The sequence below is a fragment of the Hyla sarda genome, unplaced genomic scaffold, assembly GCF_029499605.1.
Source record: "Hyla sarda isolate aHylSar1 unplaced genomic scaffold, aHylSar1.hap1 scaffold_487, whole genome shotgun sequence".
Lineage (NCBI taxonomy): Eukaryota > Metazoa > Chordata > Amphibia > Anura > Hylidae > Hyla > Hyla sarda.
In genome coordinates, this window is record NW_026610499.1 from 108016 (window position 1) to 129615 (window position 21600).

Here is a 21600-nt window from a genome sequence, read left to right on the forward strand (position 1 = left end):
TCCTCTGTTACTCCTCCTCCTTTTCTCCTCCTCCTCTCCAATATTCCTCCTCCTCTCTGTTACTCCTCCTCCTCTCCGTTACTCCTCCTCCTTTCCTCCTCCTCCTCTCCGTTACTCCTCCTCCTATGTTACTCCTCCTCCTCTCCTTTACTCCTCCTCTGTTACTCCTCCTCCTTTCCTCCTCCTCCTCTGTTACTCCTCCTCCTCTGTTACTCCTCCTGACCACTCTCATGTATATTTCTGTCCATATATAAGATTCCAAAGGAAATGACCAGACTGCTGCAGCTCCTCTTTATTGTTGTCAGACTATGTAAATAGAGAATGTGTATCCAAGTTCCGCCCCTGCTCAGCAGGACACTGCCTCACACCCATTTAACAGATGGTATATCTTCCACATTGCCCCGCCCCCTTTCATCAGGTGTTATATCCTCCACACTGCCCCGCCCCCGCTCAGCATGTGTTATATCCTCCACATTGCCCCGCCCCCGCTCAGCAGGTGTTATATCCTCCATACTGCCCCGCCCCCGCTCACAGGTGTTATATCCTCCACACTGATTCATATGCTTGTGAAGGGTTAACACATGGGATGATTAACCCCTTCACAGACAGGGGCCCCGCCGGCTCTATGTGCATGCGTGTGTCATGCGTGTTTTGTGTATCTTGTGTCGTCTTCTGAGTCCACGTGTAGAAAAAGGAAGACGGGCGACAAAAAGGAAAGTGCGTAAAAAGTGGTGTTAGAAGTTGTACTGTGCACTGACAGGTGACCCCGCTACTGAGGGTGGGAGGAGACATTGGGTCCAGCCCGGATGAAAGGAGACACAGGATGAAGAGACACCGGCCCAGGGGCCACACGATGGTCCACAATGTCACGGCGCCTTCATTCCGCTTTGGTGAATCCCCCAATCGTCACCCTGCGCTCGTGCTTGACGGACACCAGCTCCTGTAGCTGAAGGGCCCCACCCCCGATGAAGCAGAAGGCGGGGCACACCGGGCCCGAGCAGTCCACACTGCCCTCCCACAGGCTGCGGTGCGACACTGCATCAATGAAGCCCACGCGGCCCTTCTCATAGTCCAGACAGACCCCCAGCCGCGGGGGTAGAGGAACCGTGCAACCCGAGGGGTCCCGGGAGGTCGGGGTGCTGCCGTGAGGCTGCAGGATCTTCCCCATCCCAATGGTCAAGAAGCAGAAGGACGGAGACAGGTCCACGGCCGCATCTTCTGCCCCCGAGTCATGGCCACTGTCCGGATCATACCTACTGGACACAAGAGGGAGAGGCTGGGGCCCGAACACAGAGCTACGGCCACCTACTGACCACTATCACAGCAGGACTGGACACACTGACCACTATCACAGCAGGACTGGACACACTGACCACTATCACAGCAGGACTGGACACACTGAGCACTATCACAGCAGGACTGGACACACTGAGCACTATCACAGCAGGACTGGACACACTGAGCACTATCACAGCAGGACTGGACACACTGAGCACTATCACAGCAGGACTGGACACACTGACCACTATCAAAGCAGGACTGGACACAGTGACCACTATCACAGCAGGACTGGACACACTGAGCACTATCAAAGCACGACTGGACACACTGAGCACTATCACAGCAGGACTGGACACACTGAGAACTATCAAAGCACGACTGGACACAGTGAGCACTATCACAGCAGGACTGGACACACTGAGCACTATCAAAGCAGGACTGGACACACTGACCACTATCACAGCAGGACTGGACACACTGAGCACTATCAAAGCAGGACTGGACACACTGACCACTATCACAGCAGGACTGGACACACTGAGCACTATCAAAGCAGGACTGGACACACTGACCACTATCACAGCAGGACTGGACACACTGACCACTATCACAGCAGGACTGGACACACTGAGCACTAGCACAGCAGGACTGGACACACTGAGCACTAGCACAGCAGGACTGGACACACTGAGCACTAGCACAGCAGGACTGGACACACTGAGCACTAGCACAGCAGGACTGGACACACTGAGCACTAGCACAGCAGGACTGGACACACTGAGCACTAGCACAGCAGGACTGGACACACTGAGCACTAGCACAGCAGGACTGGACACACTGAGCACTAGCACAGCAGGACTGGACACACTGAGCACTAGCACAGCAGGACTGGACACACTGAGCACTAGCACAGCAGGACTGGACACACTGAGCACTAGCACAGCAGGACTGGACACACTGAGCACTAGCACAGCAGGACTGGACACACTGAGCACTAGCACAGCAGGACTGGACACACTGAGCACTAGCACAGCAGGACTGGACACACTGAGCACTAGCACAGCAGGACTGGACACACTGAGCACTAGCACAGCAGGACTGGACACACTGACCACTAGCACAGCAGGACTGGACACACTGACCACTAGCACAGCAGGACTGGACACACTGACCACTAGCACAGCAGGACTGGACACACTGACCACTAGCACAGCAGGACTGGACACACTGACCACTAGCACAGCAGGACTGGACACACTGACCACTAGCACAGCAGGACTGGACACACTGACCACTAGCACTGCAGGACAGGACACACTGACTACTAGCACTGCAGGACAGGACACACTGACCACTATCACAGCAGGACTGGACACAATGACCACTATCACAGCAGGACAGGGCCACTACTGACCATTATCACAGCAAGACAGGACACACTGACCACTATCACAGCAGGCTTGGACACACTGACCATTATCACAGCAGACCTGGACACACTGACCACTAGCACAGCAGGACACCTACTGATCACCTATCACAGAAGGACAGGACACACTGACCACTAGCACAGCAGGACACCTACTGACCACTATCACAGCAGGACAGGACACACTGACCACTATCACAGCAGAACTGGACACACTGACCACTAGCACAGCAGGACTGGACACACTGACCACTAGCACAGCAGGACTGGACACACTGACCACTAGCACAGCAGGACTGGACACACTGACCACTAGCACAGCAGGACTGGACACACTGACCACTAGCACAGCAGGACTGGACACACTGACCACTAGCACAGCAGGACTGGACACACTGACCACTAGCACAGCAGGACTGGACACACTGACCACTAGCACAGCAGGACTGGACACACTGACCACTATCACAGCAGACCTGGACACACTGACTACTAGCACTGCAGGACAGGACACACTGACCACTATCACAGCAGGACTGGACACAATGACCACTATCACAGCAGGACAGGGCCACTACTGACCATTATCACAGCAAGACAGGACACACTGACCACTATCACAGCAGGCTTGGACACACTGACCATTATCACAGCAGACCTGGACACACTGACCACTAGCACAGCAGGACACCTACTGATCACCTATCACAGAAGGACAGGACACACTGACCACTAGCACAGCAGGACACCTACTGACCACTATCACAGCAGGACAGGACACACTGACCACTATCACAGCAGAACTGGACACACTGACCACTAGCACAGCAGGACTGGACACACTGACCATTAGCACAGCAGGACACCTATTGACCACCATCACAGCAGACCTGGACACACTGACCACTAGCACAGCAGGACTGGACACACACTGACCACTAGCACAGCAGGACACCTACTGGACACGAGAGAGAGAGAGAGAGAGAGAGAGAGAGCGAGAGAGAGAGAGAGAGAGAGAGAGAGAGGCTGGGGCCCGAACACAGAGATAGGGACAACTACTGACCACTAGCACAGCAGGACACACACTGACCACTATCACAGCAGGACTGGACACACCACATGTAGGTGACTTTTACCTGGGACTGACCACGTCCTGTGGCATCTGGAACAGCTCCTGCAGTTTACTCTCCTGCCCCACGCCCACTTTGACCACATAAGAGCTGGGGTCCACAGAGCACTCCCAGTAGTATCGCCCCTGTGTGATGGCCACGTCTCCCAGGACCAGCTCCATGGACACATGACAGCTTGTCATCAGCCGCTCCGCAGCGAAGAGCATCGGCACCCCAGGAACGCTGCGCACTGCCCTCCGATCCTTACTGACCACCAGCCGATCCCGCGGGAACCCACAACTACTGTCCAGGAAGAAGTTCAGCACTAGAGGAAAGAAGAGAATATATATGAGATCTGTACACGGGATGATGATGACATGTGATCTGATGATATAATGATCTGTACACGGGATGATGATGATGATGATGATGATGACATGTGATCTGATGATATAATGATCTGTACACGGGATGATGATGATGATGATGACATGTGATCTGATGATATAATGATCTGTACACGGGATGATGATGATGATGACATGTGATCTGATGATATAATGATCTGTACACAGGAGGATGATGATGATGATGATGATGATGATGATGTGTGATCTGATGATATAATGATCTGTACACAGGATGATGATGATGATGATGATGATGATGATGATGTGTGATCTGATGATATAATGATCTGTACACAGGATGATGATGATGATGATGACATGTGATCTGATGATATAATGATCTGTACACGGGATGATGATGATGATGATGACATGTGATCTGATGATATAATGATCTGTACACGGGATGATGATGATGATGATGACATGTGATCTGATGATATAATGATCTGTACACGGGATGATGATGATGATGATGACATGTGATCTGATGATATAATGATCTGTACACAGGATGATGATGATGATGACATGTGATCTGATGATATAATGATCTGTACACAGGATGATGATGATGATGATGATGATGATGATGTGTGATCTGATGATATAATGATCTGTACACAGGATGATGATGATGATGATGACATGTGATCTGATGATATAATGATCTGTACACAGGATGATGATGATGATGACATGTGATCTGATGATATAATGATCTGTACACAGGATGATGATGATGATGATGATGATGATGATGTGTGATCTGATGATATAATGATCTGTACACAGGATGATGATGATGATGATGACATGTGATCTGATGATATAATGATCTGTACACGGGATGATGATGATGATGACATGTGATCTGATGATATAATGATCTGTACACAGGATGATGATGATGATGATGATGACACGTGATCTGATGATATAATGATCTGTACACGGGATGATGATGATGATGATGACATGTGATCTGATGATATAATGATCTGTATACAGGATGATGATGATGATGATGACATGTGATCTGATGATATAATGATCTGTATACAGGATGATGATGATGTGTGATCTGATGATATAATGATCTGTACACAGGATGATGATGATGATGATGATGACATGTGATCTGATGATATAATGATCTGTACACAGGATGATGATGATGATGACATGTGATCTGATGATATAATGATCTGTACACGGGATGATGATGATGATGATGATGATGACATGTGATCTGATGATATAATGATCTGTATACAGGATGATGATGATGATGATGATGATGATGTGTGATCTGATGATATAATGATCTGTACACAGGATGATGATGATGATGATGATGACATGTGATCTGATGATATAATGATCTGTACACAGGATGATGATGATGATGATGATGACATGTGATCTGATGATATAATGATCTGTACACAGGATGATGATGATGATGATGATGACATGTGATCTGATGATATAATGATCTGTACACGGGATGATGATGATGATGATGACATGTGATCTGATGATGTCATCATCATCCTGTGTACAGATCATTATATCATCAGATCACATCTCCTCCCCCCCTCCCTCCCTCGGTCATTACATCACATGAACACTGACGCCATCTGAGGTCGGGGGGTGAGAACATTTTGTTGACTTGAGACATTTTTACAGTTGAGATTTCGTCACTGTGGCTCAATAATGCGAAACACAAACAAATATAAAACCCCTCCCCCCCTCATAAAATGATTCACCTGTGAGATAAGAAAACACCGAGCAGAGGATCATGGGAAATACTCAACATGGATATCCTCACTCCACCCTGACCTGCCCCATCACCCTGCCCCAAACTACATCTCAACATGGATATCCTCACTCCACCCTGACCTGTCCCATCACCCTGCCCCAGACTACATCTCAACATGGATATCCTCACTCCACCCTGACCTGCCCCATCACCCTGCCCCAGACTACATCTCAACATGGATATCCTCACTCCACCCTGACCTGTCCCTGACCACATCTCAACATGGATATCCTCACTCCACCCTGACCTGCCCCATCACCCTGCCCCAGACTACATCTCAACATGGATATCCTCACTCCACCCTGACCTGCCCCAGACTACATCTCAACATGGATATCCTCACTCCACCCTGACCTGCCCCAGACTACATCTCAACATGGATATCCTCACTCCACCCTGACCTGCCCCATCACCCTGCCCCAGACCACATCTCAACATGGATATCCTCACTCCACCCTGACCTGTCCCATCACCCTGCCCCAGACTACATCTCAACATGGATATCCTCACTCCACCCTGACCTGTCCCTGACCACATCTCAACATGGATATCCTCACTCCACCCTGACCTGCCCCATCACCCTGCCCCAGACTACATCTCAACATGGATATCCTCACTCCACCCTGACCTGCCCCATCACCCTGCCCCAGACTACATCTCAACATGGATATCCTCACTCCACCCTGACCTGCCCCATCACCCTGCCCCAGACTACATCTCAACATGGATATCCTCACTCCACCCTGACCTGCCCCATCACCCTGCCCCAGACTACATCTCAACATGGATATCCTCACTCCACCCTGACCTGCCCCATCACCCTGCCCCAGACTACATCTCAACATGGATATCCTCACTCCACCCTGACCTGTCCCATCACCCTGCCCCAGACTACATCTCAACATGGATATCCTCACTCCACCCTGACCTGTCCCTGACCACATCTCAACATGGATATCCTCACTCCACCCTGACCTGCCCCATCACCCTGCCCCAGACTACATCTCAACATGGATATCCTCACTCCACCCTGACCTGCCCCAGACTACATCTCAACATGGATATCCTCACTCCACCCTGACCTGCCCCATCACCCTGCCCCAGACTACATCTCAACATGGATATCCTCACTCCACCCTGACCTGCCCCATCACCCTGCCCCAGACTACATCTCAACATGGATATCCTCACTCCACCCTGACCTGCCCCATCACCCTGCCCCAGACTACATCTCAACATGGATATCCTCACTCCACCCTGACCTGCCCCATCACCCTGCCCCAGACTACATCTCAACATGGATATCCTCACTCCACCCTGACCTGCCCCATCACCCTGCCCCAGACTACATCTCAACATGGATATCCTCACTCCACCCTGACCTGCCCCATCACCCTGCCCCAGACTACATCTCAACATGGATATCCTCACTCCACTCTGACCTGTCCCATCACCCTGCCCCAGACTACATCTCAACATGGATATCCTCACTCCACCCTGACCTGCCCCATCACCCTGCCCCAGACTACATCTCAACATGGATATCCTCACTCCACCCTGACCTGCTCCATCACCCTGCCCCAGACTACATCTCAACATGGATATCCTCACTCCACCCTGACCTGCCCCAGACCACATCTCAACATGGATATCCTCACTCCACCCTGACCTGCCCCATCACCCTGCCCCAGACTACATCTCAACATGGATATCCTCACTCCACCCTGACCTGCCCCAGACTACATCTCAACATGGATATCCTCACTCCACCCTGACCTGCCCCATCACCCTGCCCCAGACCACATCTCAACATGGATATCCTCACTCCACCCTGACCTGTCCCATCACCCTGCCCCAGACTACATCTCAACATGGATATCCTCACTCCACCCTGACCTGCCCCAGACTACATCTCAACATGGATATCCTCACTCCACCCTGACCTGCCCCATCACCCTGCCCCAGACCACATCTCAACATGGATATCCTCACTCCACCCTGACCTGTCCCATCACCCTGCCCCAGACTACATCTCAACATGGATATCCTCACTCCACCCTGACCTGCCCCAGACTACATCTCAACATGGATATCCTCACTCCACCCTGACCTGCCCCATCACCCTGCCCCAGACTACATCTCAACATGGATATCCTCACTCCACCCTGACCTGCCCCATCACCCTGCCCCAGACTACATCTCAACATGGATATCCTCACTCCACCCTGACCTGCTCCATCACCCTGCCCCAGACTACATCTCAACATGGATATCCTCACTCCACCCTGACCTGCCCCAGACCACATCTCAACATGGATATCCTCACTCCACCCTGACCTGCCCCATCACCCTGCCCCAGACTACATCTCAACATGGATATCCTCACTCCACCCTGACCTGCCCCAGACTACATCTCAACATGGATATCCTCACTCCACCCTGACCTGCCCCATCACCCTGCCCCAGACCACATCTCAACATGGATATCCTCACTCCACCCTGACCTGCCCCAGACCACATCTCAACATGGATATCCTCACTCCACCCTGACCTGCCCCAGACCACATCTCAACATGGATATCCTCACTCCACCCTGACCTGTCCCATCACCCTGCCCCAGACTACATCTCAACATGGATATCCTCACTCCACCCTGACCTGTCCCTGACCACATCTCAACATGGATATCCTCACTCCACCCTGACCTGTCCCATCACCCTGCCCCAGACTACATCTCAACATGGATATCCTCACTCCACCCTGACCTGCCCCAGACTACATCTCAACATGGATATCCTCACTCCACCCTGACCTGCCCCATCACCCTGCCCCAGACTACATCTCAACATGGATATCCTCACTCCACCCTGACCTGCCCCATCACCCTGCCCCAGACTACATCTCAACATGGATATCCTCACTCCACCCTGACCTGCCCCATCACCCTGCCCCAGACTACATCTCAACATGGATATCCTCACTCCACCCTGACCTGCCCCATCACCCTGCCCCAGACTACATCTCAACATGGATATCCTCACTCCACCCTGACCTGCCCCATCACCCTGCCCCAGACTACATCTCAACATGGATATCCTCACTCCACCCTGACCTGCCCCATCACCCTGCCCCAGACTACATCTCAACATGGATATCCTCACTCCACCCTGACCTGCCCCATCACCCTGCCCCAGACTACATCTCAACATGGATATCCTCACTCCACCCTGACCTGCCCCATCACCCTGCCCCAGACTACATCTCAACATGGATATCCTCACTCCACCCTGACCTGCCCCAGACTACATCTCAACATGGATATCCTCACTCCACCCTGACCTGCCCCAGACTACATCTCAACATGGATATCCTCACTCCACCCTGACCTGCCCCATCACCCTGCCCCAGACCACATCTCAACATGGATATCCTCACTCCACCCTGACCTGTCCCATCACCCTGCCCCAGACTACATCTCAACATGGATATCCTCACTCCACCCTGACCTGTCCCTGACCACATCTCAACATGGATATCCTCACTCCACCCTGACCTGCCCCATCACCCTGCCCCAGACTACATCTCAACATGGATATCCTCACTCCACCCTGACCTGCCCCAGACTACATCTCAACATGGATATCCTCACTCCACCCTGACCTGCCCCATCACCCTGCCCCAGACTACATCTCAACATGGATATCCTCACTCCACCCTGACCTGCCCCATCACCCTGCCCCAGACTACATCTCAACATGGATATCCTCACTCCACCCTGACCTGCCCCATCACCCTGCCCCAGACTACATCTCAACATGGATATCCTCACTCCACCCTGACCTGCCCCATCACCCTGCCCCAGACTACATCTCAACATGGATATCCTCACTCCACCCTGACCTGCCCCATCACCCTGCCCCAGACTACATCTCAACATGGATATCCTCACTCCACCCTGACCTGTCCCATCACCCTGCCCCAGACTACATCTCAACATGGATATCCTCACTCCACCCTGACCTGTCCCTGACCACATCTCAACATGGATATCCTCACTCCACCCTGACCTGCCCCATCACCCTGCCCCAGACTACATCTCAACATGGATATCCTCACTCCACCCTGACCTGCCCCAGACTACATCTCAACATGGATATCCTCACTCCACCCTGACCTGCCCCATCACCCTGCCCCAGACTACATCTCAACATGGATATCCTCACTCCACCCTGACCTGCCCCATCACCCTGCCCCAGACTACATCTCAACATGGATATCCTCACTCCACCCTGACCTGCCCCATCACCCTGCCCCAGACTACATCTCAACATGGATATCCTCACTCCACCCTGACCTGCCCCATCACCCTGCCCCAGACTACATCTCAACATGGATATCCTCACTCCACCCTGACCTGCCCCATCACCCTGCCCCAGACTACATCTCAACATGGATATCCTCACTCCACCCTGACCTGCCCCATCACCCTGCCCCAGACTACATCTCAACATGGATATCCTCACTCCACTCTGACCTGTCCCATCACCCTGCCCCAGACTACATCTCAACATGGATATCCTCACTCCACCCTGACCTGCCCCATCACCCTGCCCCAGACTACATCTCAACATGGATATCCTCACTCCACCCTGACCTGCTCCATCACCCTGCCCCAGACTACATCTCAACATGGATATCCTCACTCCACCCTGACCTGCCCCAGACCACATCTCAACATGGATATCCTCACTCCACCCTGACCTGCCCCATCACCCTGCCCCAGACTACATCTCAACATGGATATCCTCACTCCACCCTGACCTGCCCCAGACTACATCTCAACATGGATATCCTCACTCCACCCTGACCTGCCCCATCACCCTGCCCCAGACCACATCTCAACATGGATATCCTCACTCCACCCTGACCTGTCCCATCACCCTGCCCCAGACTACATCTCAACATGGATATCCTCACTCCACCCTGACCTGCCCCAGACTACATCTCAACATGGATATCCTCACTCCACCCTGACCTGCCCCATCACCCTGCCCCAGACCACATCTCAACATGGATATCCTCACTCCACCCTGACCTGTCCCATCACCCTGCCCCAGACTACATCTCAACATGGATATCCTCACTCCACCCTGACCTGCCCCAGACTACATCTCAACATGGATATCCTCACTCCACCCTGACCTGCCCCATCACCCTGCCCCAGACTACATCTCAACATGGATATCCTCACTCCACCCTGACCTGCCCCATCACCCTGCCCCAGACTACATCTCAACATGGATATCCTCACTCCACCCTGACCTGCTCCATCACCCTGCCCCAGACTACATCTCAACATGGATATCCTCACTCCACCCTGACCTGCCCCAGACCACATCTCAACATGGATATCCTCACTCCACCCTGACCTGCCCCATCACCCTGCCCCAGACTACATCTCAACATGGATATCCTCACTCCACCCTGACCTGCCCCAGACTACATCTCAACATGGATATCCTCACTCCACCCTGACCTGCCCCATCACCCTGCCCCAGACCACATCTCAACATGGATATCCTCACTCCACCCTGACCTGTCCCATCACCCTGCCCCAGACTACATCTCAACATGGATATCCTCACTCCACCCTGACCTGCCCCATCACCCTGCCCCAGACTACATCTCAACATGGATATCCTCACTCCACCCTGACCTGCCCCATCACCCTGCCCCAGACTATTTCTCAACATGGATATCCTCACTCCACCCTGACCTGTCCCATCACCCTGCCCCAGACTACATCTCAACATGGATATCCTCACTCCACCCTGACCTGTCCCATCACCCTGCCCCAGACTACATCTCAACATGGATATCCTCACTCCACCCTGACCTGCCCCATCACCCTGCCCCAGACTACATCTCAACATGGATATCCTCACTCCACCCTGACCTGCCCCATCACCCTGCCCCAGACTACATCTCAACATGGATATCCTCACTCCACTCTGACCTGTCCCATCACCCTGCCCCAGACTACATCTCAACATGGATATCCTCACTCCACCCTGACCTGTCCCATCACCCTGCCCCAGACTACATCTCAACATGGATATCCTCACTCCACCCTGACCTGTCCCTGACCACATCTCAACATGGATATCCTCACTCCACCCTGACCTGTCCCATCACCCTGCCCCAGACTACATCTCAACATGGATATCCTCACTCCACCCTGACCTGTCCCATCACCCTGCCCCAGACTACATCTCAACATGGATATCCTCACTCCACCCTGACCTGCCCCATCACCCTGCCCCAGACTACATCTCAACATGGATATCCTCACTCCACCCTGACCTGCCCCATCACCCTGCCCCAGACTACATCTCAACATGGATATCCTCACTCCACTCTGACCTGTCCCATCACCCTGCCCCAGACTACATCTCAACATGGATATCCTCACTCCACCCTGACCTGCCCCAGACCACATCTCAACATGGATATCCTCACTCCACCCTGACCTGCCCCATCACCCTGCCCCAGACTACATCTCAACATGGATATCCTCACTCCACCCTGACCTGCCCCATCACCCTGCCCCAGACTACATCTCAACATGGATATCCTCACTCCACCCTGACCTGCCCCAGACTACATCTCAACATGGATATCCTCACTCCACCCTGACCTGCCCCATCACCCTGCCCCAGACTATATCTCCATGTAGATATCCATTCCTCACTCCACCCTGACCTGCCCCTGACCAATCACCCTGACCTGGACTACATCTCCACATGGATATCCTCACCCCACCCTAAGTTGCCCAGGAGCCATGATGGAGTAGCATCCTGACTGGTCATCCCCCCTTGTGAAATGTACTAATATGTTATATGGAAAAGGTTTGTATACATTAGGGCCGCTGTATAAGCTGATCCCAAATCTATCTCAGCCCATCCCCCGGCACTGATGACCCTAGTCAAAGGAGATATCTCACCCTGTATGGAGCCAGCAGAGATAGAGCGCACTCACCTGGGGCCGGCGGGGTGTGCAGGTAGATGTCCTCACTGTACTCCCCATATCCGGCCTTGTTGTAGCCCCTGACTCTCAGCACATACACGCTGTCAATATCAGGGCCCTCTAAGATGGTGCTGAGGCTCCACACCTCCTCCCGCCGCTGCCATAGCTTTAGGGTCTTGTGTTTGGGGTCAATCTTTCGGTACTCTATGGTGTAGTGCCAAGCAGGTGCAGAGTCTTGCGGGAGGCGCCAGCTCAGGTAGATCTGATCGTACGCATAAGTCCGCTGGGTGTCAATGACCGGAGCATCCGGAGCTGCAGGAGAAGAGTCAGCAATGAAAAGAGGAAGATGGCGGAAGGTGGAGGGAAAAAGGAGGGGTTCAGGGAGCGTTCCATGCCAAGGGAAGACAGAGACCCCCAAATACCGCAGATCAGAGAGCGAGCAGGAGAGTACAGAGTCAGTCCAAGGAGCCTGGAGAGACAAGAGGATGAGGATGGAGGGTGAAGAGCAGAAGGGACAGGCTGGAGATATCCTGAACAGAGGCCAGCACAGGTATTCTCAGCAGGAGAGAAGATGGGGGAGGTAGGTCTCTGGCAGGAGGGAAGGTAGGTTTCCGGCAGGAGGGAAGATGGGGGAGATAGGTCTCCGGCAGGAGGGAAGGTTGGGGGAAGTAGGTCTCCGGCAGGACGGAAGGTTGGGGGAGGTAGGTCTCCGGCAGGAGGGAAGGTTGGGAAAGGTAGGTCTCCGGCAGGAGGGAAGGTTGGGGGAGGTAGGTCTCCGGCAGGAGGGAAGGTTGGGAAAGGTAGGTCTCCGGCAGGAGGGAAGGTTGGGGGAGGTAGGTCTCCGGCAGGAGGGAAGGTTGGTCTCCGGCAGGAGGGAAGGTAGGGGGAGGTAGGTCTCTGACAGGAGGGAAGGTTGGGGGAGGTAGGTCTCCGGCAAGAGGGAAGGTTGGGGGAGGTAGGTCTCCGGCAGGAGGGAAGGTTGGGGAAGGTAGGTCTCCGGCAGGAGGGAAGGTAGGTCTCCGGCAGGAGGGAAGGTTGGGGAAGGTAGGTCTCCGGCAGGAGGGAAGGTTGGGGAAGGTAGATCTCTGGCAGGAGGGAAGGTTGGGGGAGGTAGGTCTCTGGCAGGAGGGAAGGTTGGGGGAGGTAGGTCTCCGGCAAGAGGGAAGGTTGGGGGAGGTAGGTCTCCGGCAGGAGGGAAGGTTGGGGAAGGTAGGTCTTCGGCAGGAGGGAAGGTAGGTCTCCGGCAGGAGGGAAGGTTGGGGAAGGTAGGTCTCCGGCAGGAGGGAAGGTAGGGGGAGGTAGGTCTCTGACAGGAGGGAAGGTTGGGGGAGGTAGGTCTCTGGCAGGAGGGAAGGTTGGGGGAGGTAGGTCTCCGGCAAGAGGGAAGGTTGGGGGAGGTAGGTCTCCGGCAGGAGGGAAGGTTGGGGAAGGTAGGTCTCCGGCAGGAGGGAAGGTAGGTCTCCGGCAGGAGGGAAGGTTGGGGAAGGTAGGTCTCCGGCAGGAGGGAAGGTTGGGGAAGGTAGGTCTCTGGCAGGAGGGAAGGTTGGGGGAGGTAGGTCTCTGGCAGGAGGGAAGGTTGGGGGAGGTAGGTCTCCGGCAGGAGGGAAGGTTGGGGAAGGTAGGTCTCTGGCAGGAGGGAAGGTTGGGGGAGGTAGGTCTCTGGCAGGAGGGAAGGTTGGGGGAGGTAGGTCTCTGGCAAGAGGGAAGGTTGGGGGAGGTAGGTCTCCGGCAGGAGGGAAGGTTGGGGGAGGTAGGTCTCTGGCAGGAGGGAAGGTTGGGGGAGGTAGGTCCCCGGCAGGAGGGAAGGTTGGGGAAGGTAGGTCTCCGGCAGGAGGGAAGGTTGGGGGAGGTAGGTCTCTGGCAGGAGGGAAGGTAGGTCTCCGGCAGGAGGGAAGGTTGGGGAGGTAGGTCTCTGGCAGGAGGGAAGGTTGGGGGAGGTAGGTCTTTGGCAGGAGGGAATGTTGGGGAGGTAGATCTCCAACAGTAGGGAAGATGGGGGAGGTAAGTCTCCGGCAGGAGGTGGTCACTTGCCTCTGCTCTCTCCCGGACTGTGCATCACCCTGACAGCCCTACAAACAGAGATAGGGACGTGTGGGTGTGAGAAGGGCCATGGACCAGCTATGACAGACCCTCCAGGTCACCAGGGAGACAACATGGAGGCTCCTCACCGCGACATCAAACACCTTGAAATGAATGGAAGTCAATGACAAAGCGTTAACATTCAGCACATGCAGCAGAGGTCCTGGCCCTCCGGGTGTCTGGACCAACCATGAGCACCGGACACTCGCCAGAAGGGGGCCCACTGGGTGACTGAACTGACCATGAGCACCAGACACTTGCCAGAAGGGGGCCCACCGGGTGACTGAACCGACCATGAGCACCAGACACTTGCCAGAAGGGGGCCCACCGGGTGACTGAACCGACCATGAGCACCAGACGCTTGCCAGAAGGGGGCCCACCGGGTGACTGGACCGACCATGAGCACCGGCCGCTCAGCCAGAAGGGGGCCCTCCGGGTGACTAGACCAACCATGAGCATCGGCCGCTCAGCCAGAAGGGGGCCCTCCGGGTGACTGGACCAGCCATGAGCACGGGACGCTCATCCAGAAGGGGGCCCTCCGGGTGACTGGACTGACCATGAGCACTGGATGCTCATCTAGAAGGGGGCCCACCATGTGACTGGACCGACCAGGAGCACCGGACGCTCAGCCAGAAGGGGGCCCACCAGGTGACTGGACCGACCAGGAGCACCGGACGCTCAGCCAGGAGGTGGCCCACCAGGTGACGGGACCGTCAGCACCGGACGCTCAGCCAGAAGGGGGCCCACCGGGTGACTGGACCGACCATGAGCACCGGCCGCTAATCCAGAAGGGGGCCCACCTGGTGACTGGACCGACCATGAGCACAGGACGCTCAGCCAGAAGGGGGCCCTCCGGGTGACTGGACCAGCCATGAGCACGGGACGCTCAACCAGAAGGGGGCCCTCCGGGTGGCTGGACTGACCATGAGCACCGGACGTTCAGCCAGAAGGGGACCCTCCGGGTGACTGGACTGACCATGAGCACCGGACGCTCAGCCAGAAGGGGACCCTCCGGGTGACTGGACTGACCATGAGCACGGGACGCTCAGCCAGAAGGGGGCCCTCCGGGTGACTGGACTGACCATGAGCACGGGACGCTCAGCCAGAAGGGGACCCTCCGGGTGACTGGACTGACCATGAGCACGGGACGCTCAGCCAGAAGGGGACCCTCCGGGTGACTGGACTGACCATGAGCACGGGACGCTCAGCCAGAAGGGGGCCCTCCGGGTGACTGGACTGACCATGAGCACTGGACGCTCATCTAGAAGGGGGCCCACCATGTGACTGGACCGACCAGGAGCACCGGACGCTCAGCCAGAAGGGGGCCCACCAGGTGACGGGACCGTCTGCACTGGGTGCTCAGCCAGGAGGGGGCCCATCGGGTGATGGGACTGCCAGCATCGGACGCTCAGCCAGGAGGTGGCCCACCGGAACCGTTCATCCAGCTGGGTGGCCATGATGGAGGGGTCATGGATGGGCTGCCATGATGAGGATGACCCCGCACATTTACCTCTGACAAAGTTCAGCTCTGTCAGTAGCTTCAGTTCTCTGCTGACGTCCAGTTTGACCGGGGGCAGAGGGGCGCAGGTCGCAGACCGGAATCCCTGGACAGAGTCTATAGCGCGGACAATGCTGAGGAGGAATGAAGGTGAAGTTAGTAAGAGGACCTCTGTGCCCCACACCCATCACCACCTGTAAGGGTCCCACCAGGGGTACTAACCAGCCGATTCTTCGCCCCGCCCATTCTCCACTCCAACCATTCCTCATTCCTCCCCCTGCCCATTAGTCTCCCTGCCCATTCCTTGCCCCGCCCATTCCTCATTCCCCTATATGTTACCCCACCATTCCTCATCCCCCATTTGTTACCCCGCCCATTCCCACTCCCCCTTACTCCTCATCCCGCCCATTCCTCCCCCCACCCATTCCTCATCCTACCCACTCCACACCCCGCCCATTCCTCGTACCGCTCATGTAGTTGCTTTGCAGCGAGGACAAAACATGGTTGCTCGGTCTCCTTCATCACCTCATGGGCGTAGCTCACCAGACCTGAATTCTCTAACAATGATTGGCGCTCCCACACTTGGGCCTCCAGGATGCAGCGGCGCTCACGTTGTCGTTCCGTGATGTCCCGCGTCAGCGCAGCCTGCTTCTCATCCAGGGCAGAGCGCAGGGCACCAATCAGCTGCAGAACCTCTTCCTGAGCTTTGGCTCCATTCAGCTGTAGAGAGGATTCTGGGTAATGAAGGACAGTGATCCTGAGGGGGTGGGGCTGTCAGCTAAGAGGTGGAGTCAGTGTGTAATTAATGGGCCCAGTTTGTAGGTTTGTCTCATTATGTGTTTGAGTTCAGTCAGCCCTACAGGGGGTGGAGTCAGAGACAGGAAAAGGGGTGGGGAGGTAAGAAATGCGGGGCAAGAGATAATGGAGCAGATAGAGGTTAGAGAGTGAGGAGGAGCTAGAGAGTCAGGATGTACTGAGGTCAGAAGGTCAGAAGGGGTGGGCCAGAGAGTCAGGATGAGGGAGGGGTCATTAAATCATGGGTGGGGTTAGAGAGCCAGGAGGTGAAAGTCAGGTGTGAGAGGTCAAAAGGGCTAGGGTGGGGTTAGAGAGGCTGAGGTGAATAGCGAGTTTGGGGTGGGAGGGGCTAGGGTGGGTCAGGTTAGAAAGGCTGAGTGAAGGGCTAGGGTAGTTAGAGAGTCTTGAGGTGGGAGGGGCTGGGATGGTTAGAGATTGTGGAGGTGGGAGGGGCTGAGATGGTTAGAGAGTCTAGAGGTGGGAGGGGCTGGGGGTGGTTAGAGAGCCTAGAGGTGGGAGAGCTGGGGTGGTTAGAGAGCCTAGAGGTGGGAGGGGCTGGGGTGGTTAGAGAGCCTAGAGGTGGGAGGGGCTGGGGTGGTTAGAGAATCTAGAGGTGGGAGGGGCTGGGGTGGTTAGAGAGTCTAGAGGTGGGAGGGGCTGGGGTGGTTAGAGAGTCTAGAGGTGGGAGGGGCTGGGGTGGTTAGAGAGTCTAGAGGTGGGAGGGGCTGGGGTGGTTAGAGAGTCTAGAGGTGGGAGGGGCTGGGGTGGTTAGAGAGTCTTGAGGTGGGAGGGGCTGGGGTGGTTAGAGAGTCTTGAGGTGGGAGGGGCTGGGGTGGTTAGAGAGCCTTGAGGTGGGAGGGGCTGGGGTGGTTAGAGATTGTGGAGGTGGGAGGGGCTGGGGTGGTTAGAGATTGTGGAGGTGGGAGGGGCTGGGGTGGTTAGAGATTGTGGAGGTGGGAGGGGCTGGGGTGGTTAGAGATTGTGGAGGTGGGAGGGGCTGGGGTGGTTAGAGATTGTGGAGGTGGGAGGGACTGGGGTGGTTAGAGATTGTGGAGGTGGGAGGGACTGGGGTGGTTAGAGATTGTGGAGGTGGGAGGGGCTGGGGTGGTTAGAGATTGTGGAGGTGGGAGGGACTGGGGTGGTTAGAGATTGTGGAGGTGGGAGTGGCTGGGGTGGTTAGAGATTGTGGAGGTGGGAGTGGCTGGGGTGGTTAGAGATTGTGGAGGTGGGAGGGACTGGGGGGTTAGAGATTGTGGAGGTGGGAGGGGCTGGGGTGGTTAGAGAGTCTAGAGGTGGGAGGGGCTGGGGTGGTTAGAGAGTCTTGAGGTGGGAGGGGCTGGGGTGGTTAGAGAGTCTTGAGGTGGGAGGGGCTGGGGTGGTTAGAGAGCCTTGAGGTGGGAGGGGCTGGGGTGGTTAGAGAGCCTTGAGGTGGGAGGGGCTGGGGTGGTTAGAGATTGTGGAGGTGGGAGGGGCTGGGGTGGTTAGAGATTGTGGAGGTGGGAGGGGCTGGGGTGGTTAGAGATTGTGGAGGTGGGAGGGGCTGGGGTGGTTAGAGATTGTGGAGGTGGGAGGGGCTGAGATGGTTAGAGATTGTGGAGGTGGGAGGGGCTGAGATGGTTAGAGATTGTGGAGGTGGGAGGGGCTGAGATGGTTAGAGATTGTGGAGGTGGGAGGAGCTGGGGGGGGGTTAGAGATTGTGGAGGTGGGAGGGGCTGGGGGGGGTTAGAGATTGTGGAGGTGGGAGGGGCTGGGGTGGTTAGAGAATCTGGACGTGAGGGGATGAGATGGTTAGAGATTGTGGAGGTGGGAGGGGCTGGGGTGGTTAGAGATTGTGGAGGTGGGAGGGGCTGGGGTGGTTAGAGATTGTGGAGGTGGGAGGGGCTGAGATGGTTAGAGATTGTGGAGGTGGGAGGGGCTGAGATGGTTAGAGATTGTGGTGGTGGGAGGGGATGAGATGGTTAGAGATTGTGGAGGTGGGAGGGGCTAGGTGGGTTAGAGATTGTGGAGGTGGGAGGGGCTGGGGGGGTTAGAGATTGTGGAGGTGGGAGCAGTCTGGGGTGGTTAGAGATTGTGGAGGTGGGAGGGGCTGGGGTGGTTCGAGATTGTGGAGGTGGGAGGGGCTTGGGGGTTAGAGATTGTGGAGGTGGGCGGGGCTGAGATGGTTAAAGATTGTGGAGGTGGGAGGGGCTGAGATGGTTAGAGATTGTGGAGGTGGGCGGGGCTGAGATGGTTAGAGATTGGGGAGGTGGGCGGGGCTGAGATGGTTAGAGATTGTGGAGGTGGGAGGGGCTGAGATGGTTAGAGATTGTGGAGGTGGGAGGGGCTGAGGGCGGTTAGATATTGTGGAGGAGGGAGGGGCTGGGGTGGTTAGAGATTGTGGAGGTGGGAGAGGCTGGGGTGGTTAGAGATTGTGGAGGTGGGAGGGGCTAGGGGGTTAGAGATTGTGGAGGTGGGCGGGGCTGAGATGGTTAAAGATTGTGGAGGTGGGAGGGGCTGGGGTGGTTAGAGATTGTGGAGGTGGGAGGGGCTGGGGTGGTTAGAGATTGTGGAGGTGGGAGGGGCTGGGGTGGTTAGAGATTGTGGAGGTGGGAGGGACTGGGGTGGTTAGAGATTGTGGAGGTGGGAGGGGCTGGGGTGGTTAGAGATTGTGGAGGTGGGAGGGACTGGGGTGGTTAGAGATTGTGGAGGTGGGAGGGGCTGGGGTGGTTAGAGAGTCTAGAGGTGGGAGGGGCTGGGGTGGTTAGAGAGTCTAGAGGTGGGAGGGGCTGGGGTGGTTAGAGAGTCTTGAGGTGGGAGGGGCTGGGGTGGTTAGAGAGTCTTGAGGTGGGAGGGGCTGGGGTGGTTAGAGAGCCTTGAGGTGGGAGGGGCTGGGGTGGTTAGAGATTGTGGAGGTGGGAGGGGCTGGGGTGGTTAGAGATTGTGGAGGTGGGAGGGGCTGGGGTGGTTAGAGATTGTGGAGGTGGGAGGGGCTGGGGTGGTTAGAGATTGTGGAGGTGGGAGGGGCTGAGATGGTTAGAGATTGTGGAGGTGGGAGGGGCTGAGATGGTTAGAGATTGTGGTGGTGGGAGGGGATGAGATGGTTAGAGATTGTGGAGGTGGGAGGGGCTAGGTGGGTTAGAGATTGTGGAGGTGGGAGGGGCTGGGGGGGTAGAGATTGTGGAGGTGGGAGCAGTCTGGGGTGGTTAGAGATTGTGGAGGTGGGAGGGGCTGGGGTGGTTCGAGATTGTGGAGGTGGGAGGGGCTTGGGGGTTAGAGATTGTGGAGGTGGGCGGGGCTGAGATGGTTAAAGATTGTGGAGGTGGGAGGGGCTGAGATGGTTAGAGATTGTGGAGGTGGGCGGGGCTGAGATGGTTAGAGATTGGGGAGGTGGGCGGGGCTGAGATGGTTAGAGATTGTGGAGGTGGGAGGGGCTGAGATGGTTAGAGATTGTGGAGGTGGGAGGGGCTGAGGGCGGTTAGAGATTGTGGAGGTGGGAGAGGCTGGGGTGGTTAGAGATTGTGGAGGTGGGAGAGGCTGGGGTGGTTAGAGATTGTGGAGGTGGGAGGGGCTGAGGGCGGTTAGATATTGTGGAGGAGGGAGGGGCTGGGGTGGTTAGAGATTGTGGAGGTGGGAGAGGCTGGGGTGGTTAGAGATTGTGGAGGTGGGAGGGGCTAGGGGGTTAGAGATTGTGGAGGTGGGCGGGGCTGAGATGGTTAAAGATTGTGGAGGTGGGAGGGGCTGGGGTGGTTAGAGATTGTGGAGGTGGGAGGGGCTGGGGTGGTTAGAGATTGTGGAGGTGGGAGGGGCTGGGGTGGTTAGAGATTGTGGAGGTGGGAGGGACTGGGGTGGTTAGAGATTGTGGAGGTGGGAGGGGCTGGGGTGGTTAGAGATTGTGGAGGTGGGAGGGACTGGGGTGGTTAGAGATTGTGGAGGTGGGAGGGGCTGGGGTGGTTAGAGAGTCTAGAGGTGGGAGGGGCTGGGGTGGTTAGAGAGTCTAGAGGTGGGAGGGGCTGGGGTGGTTAGAGAGTCTTGAGGTGGGAGGGGCTGGGGTGGTTAGAGAGTCTTGAGGTGGGAGGGGCTGGGGTGGTTAGAGAGCCTTGAGGTGGGAGGGGCTGGGGTGGTTAGAGATTGTGGAGGTGGGAGGGGCTGGGGTGGTTAGAGATTGTGGA

General features: G+C 55.8%; 1 protein-coding gene across 5 annotated transcripts in view; it reads right to left on the bottom strand.

Annotated features, from left to right (window-relative positions):
* Positions 1-461: 461 nt before the first annotated feature.
* Positions 462-21600, bottom strand: part of TRIM46 (tripartite motif containing 46) — a 77520-nt gene continuing 56381 nt past the window's right edge. For 3 of the 5 annotated variants that reach the window (XM_056553931.1, XM_056553928.1, XM_056553932.1), the window contains exons 6-10: positions 17124-17377; positions 16670-16791; positions 13093-13392; positions 3847-4144; positions 463-1256 (exon numbers count right to left, since the gene is read on the bottom strand). In XM_056553931.1, coding sequence (XP_056409906.1) covers positions 878-1256; positions 3847-4144; positions 13093-13392; positions 16670-16791; positions 17124-17377 — 1353 coding nt within the window. In that variant the 3' untranslated portion in view covers positions 463-877. Of the gene's footprint in view, positions 1257-3846; positions 4145-13092; positions 13393-16669; positions 16792-17123; positions 17378-21600 lie in introns of all 5 variants that reach the window. The other 2 variants (XM_056553929.1, XM_056553930.1) reach the window with 2 other exon arrangements.